At 43.3% G+C, this 12,640-nt stretch overlaps 1 protein-coding gene across 1 annotated transcript in view; it reads left to right on the top strand.

Moving 5' to 3' along the window:
• Znf106 (zinc finger protein 106) overlaps positions 1 to 8,702 on the top strand; it is a 54,143-nt gene extending 45,441 nt beyond the window's left edge. Inside the window, exons 17-22 of the mRNA XM_059261214.1 lie at positions 4 to 66; positions 1,258 to 1,377; positions 1,893 to 1,964; positions 3,382 to 3,453; positions 7,419 to 7,565; positions 8,336 to 8,702. Coding sequence (XP_059117197.1) covers positions 4 to 66; positions 1,258 to 1,377; positions 1,893 to 1,964; positions 3,382 to 3,453; positions 7,419 to 7,565; positions 8,336 to 8,392 — 531 coding nt within the window. The 3' untranslated portion in view covers positions 8,393 to 8,702. The remainder of the gene's footprint in view (positions 1 to 3; positions 67 to 1,257; positions 1,378 to 1,892; positions 1,965 to 3,381; positions 3,454 to 7,418; positions 7,566 to 8,335) is intronic.
• Positions 8,703 to 12,640: the final 3,938 nt, after the last annotated feature.

Raw genomic sequence — 12,640 nt, 5'->3', positions numbered from 1 at the left:
AAGGTGGTGAACGACCTTGTGTTCAGTGGTTCCAGTGACCAGTCGGTCCATGCTCACAATATCCATGTAAGCTGTACTGGTAAAGTGGAAGGAAGTTTTGAAGGCTTCTCCAGTTCTCTTAATTTTTAAATCTGGCCCATTATCTAGTAAAAAGGAATAATAATAACTCCATATGCATGCATGTGCTCTTGGGTGATTTCAGACCACCTGGAAATTCTAACCTCATCAAAAAACTAGGCCAGGCGGTGGTGGCGCACGCCTTTAATCCCAGCACTCAGGAGGCAGAGCCAGGCATATCTCTGTGAGTTCGAGGCCAGCCTGGGCTACCAAGTGAGTCCCAGGAAAGGCGCAAAGCTACACAGAGAAACCCTGTCTCGAAAGACCAAAAAAAAAAAAAAAAAAAAAAAACTAATCAGAGAAAGACTCAGAGTTTATGGAAGGTTTCATTTGAATGCCTCTTTTAAACTTGCAGGCCATGGCTCTCAGAGTGTTTAAAATAGAACAGATAAAAACAGCTGAGAGGCTGCTCTTAGATCTCAGATGCAGGACAAAGCTCAGTTCCTGCTCTGCAGATGGAGTCCAGTCCATCCTGACTTGTTACTTGGGACCAGTGAAATGATAAAAGTGAGAGTATAGCTTGGCTGTCATCCTTATTTCAGGGTTATATATTTGTATATTGTATGTGCATACATAAAACAGATATCTTGGGTATAAATATAAAATTTGTTCCAAATACACATAGCCTGAAGATGATTTTGCTTTTAGGTGTCTGAGTTTTGACTGTGACCTGATACATGGGGTGAGGTGTAGCGTTTTTCACCTGTGATTGATGTCTTTGCTCTAAAGTGTAGATTTGGGGGCATTTATGACTTCTGGATCAGGGATACTCACACTTCAGAAATTGAGGGGCTAGGAAAGGTGCTTACCACAAAACCCTATAAATTAAGTTTCATTCCCTGAACCCACATGGTAGAAGAGAACTGACTCTGCCAAGTTGTCCTCTGACCTCCAAAATTTGTGCTGTGGCATGTGTACCTATAAAATACACAGTCAATGAAAGTTAAAGTTGGAGGATATGTGTAATGTTTTCTGTAAGTAACAAACAGTACTGTGAGAGTGAGAACTTGAGCTGTTAGCATTAGAATAGCTGTATTTGTTTACAGGATTCTCAGAATTTCCCCTTAGAACTTTACAATCATAAAATGTAGCTGGAATACTAAAAGCCAGTCTAGTGATTGTCCCTCTTTTCTGGTGCAGACTGGTGAGCTCGTGCGCATCTATAAAGGTCACAATCATGCGGTGACCGTGGTAAACATCCTGGGGAAAGTGATGGTGACTGCTTGCCTGGACAAGTTTGTTCGAGTCTACGAATTACAGGTAGAATTAGCCCATGCATGACTGCTTTCAGGAGATTGTCCGACTGGAGTAAGGTCGGATTGGTACCTTCAAATCTGCACTTTCAGAAGCCTTATAAAATGTTTAGGTAGAAACCAGGCCAAAGATTGCACTCAGAAACCACTCTGAGATACTTGCTCAGCCTCCCAGTTGTCAAAACTATGCATGGTTTTTAACTGCCTTCCTTCTCTCTTGGTTGGATGGGGTGGGTAGGTGGACAGGGATTGAGACAGGACTGTATAGCCCAGACTGGCCTCAAACTCCCAGTGTAGCTAAGGATGTCTCTGAATGCCAGACCATGCTGCCTTCACCTTCCAACGTTGACCTTAGTGTCACCATTGACAAAACTCAGATGCTTGCTGAGGAGTATCCCCAGCCTCTTAAAACCTGTCCAGTTCTCCTCGAAGGTGCTTCGGGTTTGAGACTTTGATCATAAAGACATTGGTTTCACATCCTCTGTTGACTTCATTCTGTAACTTTTTTTTCTTCTGCCTAAGTCCCATGATCGACTGCAGGTTTATGGAGGACACAAAGACATGATTATGTGTATGACCATCCATAAAAGTGTGGTGGGTATTGCTTGTTTTATCACATGTTTGCCTTTCAATGTGTTTACTTAAAACTCCATATGCTGATAGTAATGTGTCTACTTTTACTCCTTGTTAAGTGACATCTTACCAACTTGATTGTGATGTGCCCCATTACTGAGTGCCTCACTTCTTGTCATAATAGTGGGAAGTAACCCAGCAACATTTGTAACACAAATTGCTAAACGGTCTTACTAATAAAAAAAAAAACCCAGAGCCAGATATTGGGGTGAAAGCTGAGAGATCAGAGGGATAGAACAAGCCAGCCACAAGTTTTTACCACTAGGAAATCCTGAGCCCAAGAGAGCTACTTCCTGTATATAAGCTATGCCTTATATACCTTTCTGTGCCCTGCCATCTTACTTCCTCTCTCTGCCCAGTTATATCACTTTCTCTTTTCCGCCCAGCTCTATCACTTCCTGTCTGTCTGTACAGACATCCAGACCTGTATGGTTACCTAGTTCTGGGATTAAAGGCGTGTGCCACAATGTCTGGCTCTGTTCCCAGTGTGGCCTTGAACTCACAGAGATCTGGATGAATCTCTGTCTCCCCAATGCTAGGATTAAAGGCATGTGCTACCATTGCCTGACCTCTATGTTTAATATAGTGGCTGTCTTTTTCCTTTGATCCCCAGGCAAGCTTTATTTGTTAGAGCACAAATAAAATATCACCACAAATATTGTTGAGCATTCTCTTTTTATGAATAGCTAAAATAAGTGCAGTAAAATCTATTACCACTTTTAATGGAAGACATGATTAGATGCTTAGAAAAAAAATGAGCAATGATTTTGCAGACATGCTCTGAACAGGACACGGGAAACTAAGTCAGAAGATTTGGCCAATGTGGCATTCTTACAGCCAACTCACCTAACCCTGCTTAACTAACTTTCTTATTTTTTAGACAGGGTTTTACTATGTAGTCTTGGCAGGCTTGGAACTTACTATATAGACCAGGCTGGCCTTGAACTTAGAGAGGTCAGCCTGCCTCTTCCTTTCTGCCTCCCAAGTGCTGGCATTAAAGGTGCTACCATACCTGACTTCCTGCTTAACTTAAAGGGTTTTATTTTTAATTGTGAGGTTGAACCAGGATGGATGTTTTCAAGAGCTTGAGTAGTAAAACCCTTTTTTGCAATGAATACAGGCTCCCAGTTAGTTAGCAGTGCTGTCCCAGTACAGAGTAAGTGCCATCCTTTCTGTGAGCCACAGCTCAAGGGTGACCCTCGAAGGGGCACAGTTTCAAGGGACTCTGACCAGAAGGTCAAGAAATTACTGCCCCACTTTGGCATCTTGACCCTGGTTTTACATGAGGTTTATATGTTTCTTTATACTTCATGAAGAGTGTTTTTATATTTGTTTCTTCGTGTAAGTTTAGTCTGATACCCTAAACCTCTTTCTCCAGATTTACACTGGTTGTTATGATGGAAGCATCCAGGCTGTGCGGCTGAATCTGATGCAGAATTATCGCTGTTGGGTAAGCAGTACGACCATTGTCACCAGACTTCAGAGTTGCTCGGTCCTGGGCTGGTTTATAAATCTTCATGATCGTCAGTGTAGCATTTGGGTTTCGTGGTCTGCTTTGTGCCTTTTACTGTATGACAGAGAAGCTTCATTTTGGAAAAATACACAAATGCTTTTTGACTTTTCCACACCCTTTTTTGGTTTTTCGAGACAGGGTTTCTCTGTATAGTTTTGGTTCCTGTCCTGGATCTCACTCTGTAGACCAGGCTGGCCTAGAACTCACACAGATCCGCCTGGCTTTGCCTCCCAAGTGCTGAGATTAACCGCCCGGCTCAACTTTTTATTTTAAACAAATATTTTTATTTTATAATTAATTTAATTTTACATATAAGCCACGGATTCCCCTGTCCTCCCTCCTACCACGCCCCACCCTTCCTCCCCAATCCACCCCCCATTCCCACCTCCTCCAAGGCAAGGTCTCCCCTGGGGAGTCAGCCCAGCCTGGTAGATTCAGTTGAGGCAGGTCCAGTCCCCTCCTCCCTGCACCAAGGCTGTGCAAAGTGTCTCAGCATAGGCCCTAGGTTTCAAAAAGCCAGCTCATTCACTAAGGACAAGTCCCAGTCCCACTGCCTGGGTGCCCAGTCCCACTGCCTGGGTGCCTCCTAAACAGTTCAAGCTCATCAACTGTCTCACTTATCCAGAGGGCCTGGTCTAGTTCCATGGAAGCTCCTCAGCTATTGGTTCACAGTTCATGTGTTTCCGCTAGTTTGGCTATTTGTCCCTGTGCTTTTTCCAATCATAGTCTTGATATCTCTTGCTCATATACTCCCTCCTCTCTCTTGTCAATTGGACTCCTGGAGCTCCACCTGGGGTTTGGCTGTAGATCTCTGCATCTGCTTCCACCAGTCACTGGATGAGCATTCTATCATGACAGTTAGGGTGTTCAGCCATCTGATCATCAGAGTAGGTCAGCTCAGGCACTCTCTCGACCATTGCCAGTAGTCTATAGTGGAGGTATCTTTGTGGATTTCTGGGGACCTCTCTAGCACTCTGCTTTTTCCTATTCCCATGGGGTCTTCATTCATCATGGTATCTCTTTCCTTGTTCTCCCACTTTGTTCCTGATCCAGCTGGGACCTCCTGCACAATACTTAAGTCCAAGTAGATCAAGGACCTCAACATAAATCCATTTACTCTGAACCTGATAGAAGAGAAAGTAGGAAGTATAGTCTTTTTTTTTTCTTTTTTTTTAGATGTATTTATTTATTGTGTATACAGTGTTCTGCCTGCATATATGCCTGTGGGCCAGAAGAGGGCACCAGATCTCATTATAGATGGTTGTGAGCCACCATGTGGTTGCTGGGAATTGAAATCAGGACCTCTGGAAGAGTAGCTAGTGCTCTTAACTGCTAAGCCATCTCTCCAGCCTGCTTTTTGACTTCTTTATTGAAAAATCAAGTTTGATATGAGATCTGTGAATAGTGGCTTCTCACTTTATCTCCTAGGTGTTGGTTTTGTTTCGAGGAGTTTGTGGGTGAGATTTTGTTTTGTCTTGTTTGCAGTATCAAAGTTTTAAACCTCACACGTGATAGGCCAGTCCTTGCCCCAGAAGTCTCTCCCCTTCTAGGTGGTCTGTTTGTTACTAAATCAGTAAATAGTGTGCTTGCTGTTATAGCCTCTCCACTTCGCACTCCCCTTCTCGGGTGTTATAAGTATTTATTGCTCTTTGGACTCTGTACTCTTTGTTCTTTTCTCTTTTGGGGGACCCACCACCCAGTTCCCAAATAAATCAGTCTTATTCTTAATTTATGAATGCCTGGCCTTAGCTTGGCTTGTTTCTTGCCAGCTTTTTAAAAATTATCTCATCTACCTTTTGCCTCTGAGCTTTTACCTTTCTCTATTTCTTTATATCTTTTCTTTCCTTCTTAATCGGTGGCTGGCTCCTTCTTTTCTCACTCCTTCATCTCTCTTTTTATCCTTCTATTTATTCTCTCTGCCTGCCAGCCCCGCCTGTACTTTCTCCTGCCTTGCTATTGGCTCTTCAGCTCTTTATTAGACCATCAGGTGTTTTTTTTAAAACAGGCACAGTAACACAGCTTCACAGAGTTAAACAAATGCAACATAAAAGAATGCAACACATCTTTGCATCATTAAAACAAATGTTCCATAGCATAAACAAATGTAATAAAACATCTTAAAATAATATCCTACGCCAGGTGGTGGTGGTGGCGGCGGCAGCAGTGGTGGCACACACCTTTAATCCCAGCACTTGGGAGGCAGAGGCAGGCTGATCTCTCTGAGTTCGTGGCCAGCCAGGTCTACAAAGTGAGTTCCAGGACAGGTTCCAAATGCTGCACAGAGAAACCCTGTCTCGAAAAAAAGCCAAAAGAAAATCATAATCATAATAATATTCTACAACAATTTATGGCTTTGTGGTTTCTGATAAATGAAGAAAAACTTAGAATTTTAAATTTGTAGTTTTAACTTAGCCCACTGGGCTAAATGTGTGGTTTTCTTAAAATATGGAAACTAATAATTAGCCCACAAAACTTAAGCACCATCCCTGTAGGCCTTGTTTTCAGTTGGTTCTAGTACTGGGGGTGACCCGTGGAAGTTAGTGCCACTAGGTTTCTTTTCCCCTAAACCCTGACCTCCTTATCAGAATTAATGGAATGTTGGATGCTTTTTCAAGTTTGATTCTAGGTTTGTCTGTAGCCTAATTACTTTTCAGCTCTGGTATATATCACTGTCTTTGCTTGTCATTATTCTCAGGGAAGGTAATCAAAATAGAGGACTGGACCTATAACACAAAGGTAGTTGAAATAATCTGTCTGGGAAAAACCCTCAGATTTTCATTGCTGTTTAGTAATGAACATCCTAGAGGGAGGGGCTCTCAAGGTCCCATCCTTCTCTGAGGATCTAATGGCAGTGACTGATTGCTAGGAGAAAGAGACACTTTCTTTGGTGTAGCCACTCACCACGTGGTTGTATAGATAACCTCTGCCAGTGCTTCTGTAAGCAACCTTAATGAAGCTCATTGGGTCAGGTTTGAGGAGGAGGAAGGAGGGAGACTGTTTGAGAAACCAGCAGGATTGGAGGACACAGGAGAGTGTGAGGAGATGATCAGATACAGTGTATACGTGTGTGAGAATGACATAATAAAACCCTCTGTGCATAAGTAATACATGCTAACTAAAACTTAAGTGACATCCTGGAACTGGCAGACATAATGTTCATTACAAGGCTGAAGGTTTAGAAGCAAGAACAGAAGCTTTGTGCTTCATGAGTAATACATGAGATTGAGGCACATATTTACGGAAAACTACATTTTATTTTAAGTGGGTAAGTAAAAGATTGTGATTCAAGCAATAGAGGTGTGAGTTTTAAAAGTCAGACTTCCACAGCAGGTAGCTGTCTCATGTAGCCCATACTGGCTGACTTCCCACCCACTGTGTAGCCAAAGCTGGTCTTGAACTCCTGATCCTCCCACTTCTACTTCCCAAGTACTGGAATTGCAGGTGGGCCCCACTAGTCACAGCTTCTATCGCTTTGTAGTTTAGTTTCATGGTTCTTAGAGTTGTTAAATATATTCCTTTCAATGTTATAGGAAAGCTGCTTGCCTTTGGAAAAAAAAAATGGATTACAAGTCTACAAAACAAGTTCCAGGACAGCCAGAACTGTTAAACAGGGAAACCCTGTCTCAAAAAACCAAAAAAAAAAAAAAAGGATTACAAAATAAATGTAGCAAATTTTATTTTATTATACAAGATAAAGGACATGCTCTAGCTGGGCATAGTGGGACATCATTTAATCTCCACATAGGCAGCTAGATTCTGAGAGTTCAAAGCCAGCCTGGTCTCCCTAGCAAGTTTAGGCCAGCCAGAGCTAGGTAGTGAGAGGGGGAGAAGGTGTTGGTGTGTGCACACATGTATATGTGTTTACTGTGCTCCTCTTCATGGACCCTCATCCTTTCTTACAGTGGCATGGCTGCACTCTGATATTTGGTGTTGTGGATCACTTGAAACAACATTTGCTGACTGACCACACTAATCCGAACTTTCAGACACTGAAATGTCGCTGGAAGAACTGTGATGCTTTTTTCACAGCTAGGAAAGGATCCAAGCAGGTATTATGGGATTGGATCAGCCTGGGCTTAGCAGATACCTTAGAGCAGTGGTTCTCAACCTTCCTAACGCTGCGGTCCTTTAATACAGTTCCTCATGGTGTGGTGACCCCCAAAAATAAAATTATTTTTGTTGCTGCTTCATAACTGTAATTTTGCTACTGTTATAAATCATAATGTAGGGGCTGGAGAGATGGCTCAGAGGTTAGGAGCACCGACTGCTCCTCCAGAGGTCCTGAGTTCAATTCCCAGCACCCACATGGTGGCTCACAACCCTCTGTAATGAGATCTGGCGCCCTCTTCTGTGTACATAATAAATAAAAATCTTTTAAATAAATAAATAAATCATAATGTAAATATGTGATATGTGACCCCTGTAAAAGGGTTGTTGGACCCCCAAAGGGGTGTTGACCCATAGGTTGAAAACCGTTGACTTAGAGCAAAGACCAACAAGCCCAGTGTGCTTTTTAAGGTGTTCAGGATTGCGATAAATAGGGGCTGGGAATTTTTCTTTTTATTACTCAAGAATTTGGGATTTAAACAAGATTTTCAAAACAATAATTGGGCTGTTTTTAATAAAGTTAAGCAGAGTCTTCAGGTTTGTGCGCTTGTGCTAAGGGGAGATGTCATCTCTAAGTGGATAGTTTGCTGTGGGTTAGCCGGAGGCTGGCGCCACCGCCCCTGACGTCTGCACAACCCAGTTCTGTGTTCCTGACTTTAACCTCCCTGCCCTGCGACCCGTTTGTTTCTCACAGTCCTCTCCTTTTCCCCAGGACGTTGCAGGACATATCGAGCGGCATGCTGAAGATGAAAGCAAAATGGATTCGTGAAGTGTTTGCCTCCCATGTCGGGAAGTTGTTTGTGAACTCTCTTCACATTGGCCCCTCCAGTGAAGCCAGGAAGGAGAAAGTGGTTCACAGCCAGACCTACCGCTAGCAAAGTCTGGGCAGTCCGTGGGGTGATAGGTTACATACAAGTCAAGTCTGTGCTGGAGCATGTAAGGGTGACGTTAAGTGGATTCTAAGGAACCGTACCATACTCTTCTGGGAGAGATGACATACAGAGATTTATGCTACTAGACTATAGGTGTTTATTAAAGATTCAGATATTAATTGGTTACCCAGTTTGATCCTAATCATACACATATTTTATTGATTCAGTTTGTCATTTCTGCTTTATGTCTTATGATGGCTTATGATAGGTTTTTCAGGATCGGTTTTAATTCCTCCTTTTGAAATAACTGGGTATTTAAATTTGAAGCAAATCTTTTTCTTTTTTTAATAATTATGTGCAGTGTTTCACTGTGAAGTGCTCTGTAGATGGATAAAGCTGGCTGTAGGTACAAAAGGAAACGTGGTAGAGGCCTGAGAATCAGCCAGCTGCTCTGCTTGCTGTAGTTTAGACTTAGGACAAGTTCTACAACAGCCAGTCCCTAAAGACAGCGTTTACCAGTAAATTGCTCCAGAGTGCGCAGTGTGGTGCCTCCCCTCACCTCTGCACTCACTGGCTGCTTGAACTGAAGGCATACCTTTATCCTCTTTCCATCTTCTGGCTCTCGGAGCCTCATGGAGCCTTGACGCCTTTTGGGTTGCCCCGTTACCAGCCCCCATCTCTCATTGTCTTGCTGTGCCTAGAGCAGTGATGCAGGGAGCTGGGGGGGCGGGGGGGGGCAGCTTTCAGCCTACTCGCAGCACCCTAGATAGGGGAGCTGGCATGAGCATCTGGATTCAGCTGACAGGACATCAAGCAGGCCTTCAGAGAGTAACTTCTGAAGCAGTGTCTGCCTTTACATTCATGCCAGCTAAGGAAGTGGAGTATGGTAACAGAAAGGCAGCCATTGGGAGTGCCCATGTCACATGCCTTAGCAGGATTGCTTTGTCCCTGGATTTTCTCAAGACTTGTATGTAAAACTAAACAAGTGTTATTTCCTAATATTTTGTTTCTGAGTTCTCAAAACTCAGGTTCTTCAGAGGGAGAGGACTCTCATGGAACATACCCTAGCTTCAGGATGCAATGCTTTCTGGTACTAGGATTGCAGACTCTGTTTTTGTACCTGGCCTGATCAAACCTCCTCATATGCTCTAGGGCAGGGCAACTCTGCCAGGGATTGATGGATAGGCTTCAAGTCAGTCTGTGAATCCTCTGAAATTGCACGAAAGACTAAGTATGTCTTTTTTTGTTTTCCCCTAGGAATGGTTCCAGTAGTTCTTACTGGATCGAGAAAATGTTAAGAACAAATCTAGGGCCTCATGAGTGACCCACAAATGAGTGGCTGTTTACATGTGGCCTGTTGTGTAGGAAAACTTGTTAACCACATGGCTTAGATGTGAAGAGAACCATTGTGTGATGCTGGGATTTTATTGACAAAGCATATTTATGCTATTTCTGTGTAAGATTGAAAACCTTTCCGACCTCTCACCTCCATTTTTTGTAAGGGTGACCAGAGGAGCCACACTTCTGTGGGTCTGGGAAGTGATTTCTTAGGAAAGTTCACTTGGGTTTATTGCTAAACCTGCATTATTCTTTGAGCTACGGCATCTCAAGTTTCCACATTGGCAGAGCAGTGTGCTGAGGAAGCACAGGTTCCCCGTTCACCCAAGGGAATGTAGGAAGGGAGGGGAGTGGAGGGGCTGTGTGCAGCAGGGATGAAGAATGTAAGGTGTTGACCAGTGGTGAGGAACGCTTGAGGGCCTAAGGGCTTGCAGTCGACGATTAGTAGGAACTGCCATCTGAGTTTCCCTTGGTACCATTGTGTGCATGCCTCTGCCTGCTTGCCCGAGTGTCGGGGGCACTTGCACCGGCGTTTCCTCATTTCACAGGGCTTTCTTTGAAGCAATGTGGTGACTTCAAGAAGAGGTGGAATTGTTTTGGGCATCAGATCTCTGTTCTCCAGGTTGAGCGGTCTAGGGTTGCACTGAGAATGAAGAGCCCGGGTTTCTTGGCTCCTCAGCAGTGGCTGCCTGTGGAGACAGACTGTGAATGCTTCTTAAGTTGTTCATTATGTTGGTCCTTCATGATCAGCCTCCAGTTCCCCTCAGAAGGGTCAGCTCGGGTCTGTGCTGACTTTCGTTGGGTAATTTGAAGGAGAAGGAAAGTGACTAATAGATAACCTCCAAAACCCAAGACATTTCTAAGGAGTACTTGCAGGTCCTTTTTTATTTTTAAATTCTTTATGCCTAGACCAGCAGCTCAAAGCAAAAAAAATCTTAAAAAATCCTTTTGTGTTTACAATAACGGTTCTAATAAAATAACCAGCCACTTTCAATTTTTTTTTAAAGTTTTCACTTAGGTTCAAAACACATTTTGGCATACTTTGCTCAATTGTAAACAATGCAAATAAAAAAATGGCAAAATGTGTCCTGACATCCCTTAAGTCTGAGGAGTCGCTGTTTAGCACTGCTCTTATTGCTCTTGTGGGGAAGACGTTTTATTCCGGAGAGTTAGCCCTTGAAAATTTGAATTCCTGGACTACAGTGAATCCAAGCCAGTACTTTTAGGATTGAAGTGATTGTTGCCAACAAAGGTTTTGTTTTTTTCTAGTAGATTTATGTATGGGACAATTTCAGTGCATGGGCATGTGGCTGAGTTGCTGGATGTAGGTCACACTTACAAGAATGACACAGTATTATTTTATGGAAGATAATTCATTGAGAAGGAAATTGAAGAATATTGTGAAGTAGGGTTTGAACAACACCTACCTTGTGGTGTGGTTAAATAGCTGCGATTTGCATATGCTTACTTAGCAAATTTGTTCCTGTTGCTTGAAGGAGAGTTCTAGAATTACTGTAAGGCTGTACTTGGCATACTTAAGTGGTGGCTTCATCTCTGTCCTGTCACTGAAAACCTTGGGTTTCAGGGAGGTGGCCTGATAGTCAGGAAAGGAGGAAGCTGTGGTGGGGATGTGTTGGGTCACACTTCCATATGCAGATGTGTGTGAAACCTTGTGTAAATTAACCTACCATTTACCATACAACAGCCTTGTCTTCACCTCCAACCCCAAGGACATGGCCCAGGCCAGCCCAGAAACAGCCCAGTGCTGGCAGAGGGTGGCGAAGGAAAGGCTGTCGGGGGAAGTAGATGCCCAGAGCTGCCCAGCACCTTGGTTTCTTACTGTATTTCAATACTAAATATGGATTAGAAGAAATGTCAGGTGACATTTGACTGCAAAATTATTTCTATTTGACTGCAAAATTATTTCTAAACAGCCTTCTTACATTTTGGTATAAAAGCTGTGAACTTCATAACTTTGTAAGCAAGATATAAAGCAAATACAAGAAGAGAATGAAGTACTTTTACTAAGTGTTCATTTTGTTACTTTGTGTTTTCATGATCAGCCTTTTCCATTTTGGCATAAAGAACAAGACAGTGGGCAGGAAACATGATGCTTGTTGTATCTGTGCCACAGACCCACCCAAGGTCTAGATTAAACTCATGGTCAGGGGTTGTTTTAATGTTAGATAGGCCAGTGAGCAGAGGAGCTAGGATGAAAAAAAAAAAATCACTTCTCTTCTGTAGTAACTGGCCCATCGTGTTACCCATTTATTTGACTTAAAATTAGTTTGTTTCACACATACAGTGTACTTTGATCACCGCCCCCATTCATCTCCTTCTACTGCCCCTATGTGCTCCACACCAGCAATCTTGGAAAAGATCTGAGTGCTCCCTGAGCTCAAGAACTAGCAGTAGTGAGGCTGGAGGGCTGGCTGCTCTTCCAGAGGACCTGGCCGTGGTCCCAGTGCCCACATGGTTCTCACAGCCATCTCTAGCTCCCAGTCCTAGGGAACCTGGTGCCCTCTTCTGCCCCCATAGACGTGAAAGTGGCAAAGCTTTCCTGGTGCACATAAACCAAGATTACAGTAAGAGGAGGAACGGTGGGAGGAGGCGTGATTTCAGTGGGACTCAAGCCTTTGATTCCATATGTATTCCCCGTCATTTTATCCTGGAACTAGAGCTTTTCTCCATTTATACACTAGCCAGACACATCCCTTCCAATACTGGACAGTCAGGTATACCCATAGACTAAACAGGGTTTTCTTGGTGTTGTGTAAATTCGTGCAGGTGTGGAGGTCAGACTGACT

This window comes from Peromyscus eremicus, chromosome 4, assembly GCF_949786415.1.
Source record: "Peromyscus eremicus chromosome 4, PerEre_H2_v1, whole genome shotgun sequence".
NCBI lineage: Eukaryota > Metazoa > Chordata > Mammalia > Rodentia > Cricetidae > Peromyscus > Peromyscus eremicus.
This window is presented reverse-complemented; position numbering and strand designations above follow the sequence as displayed.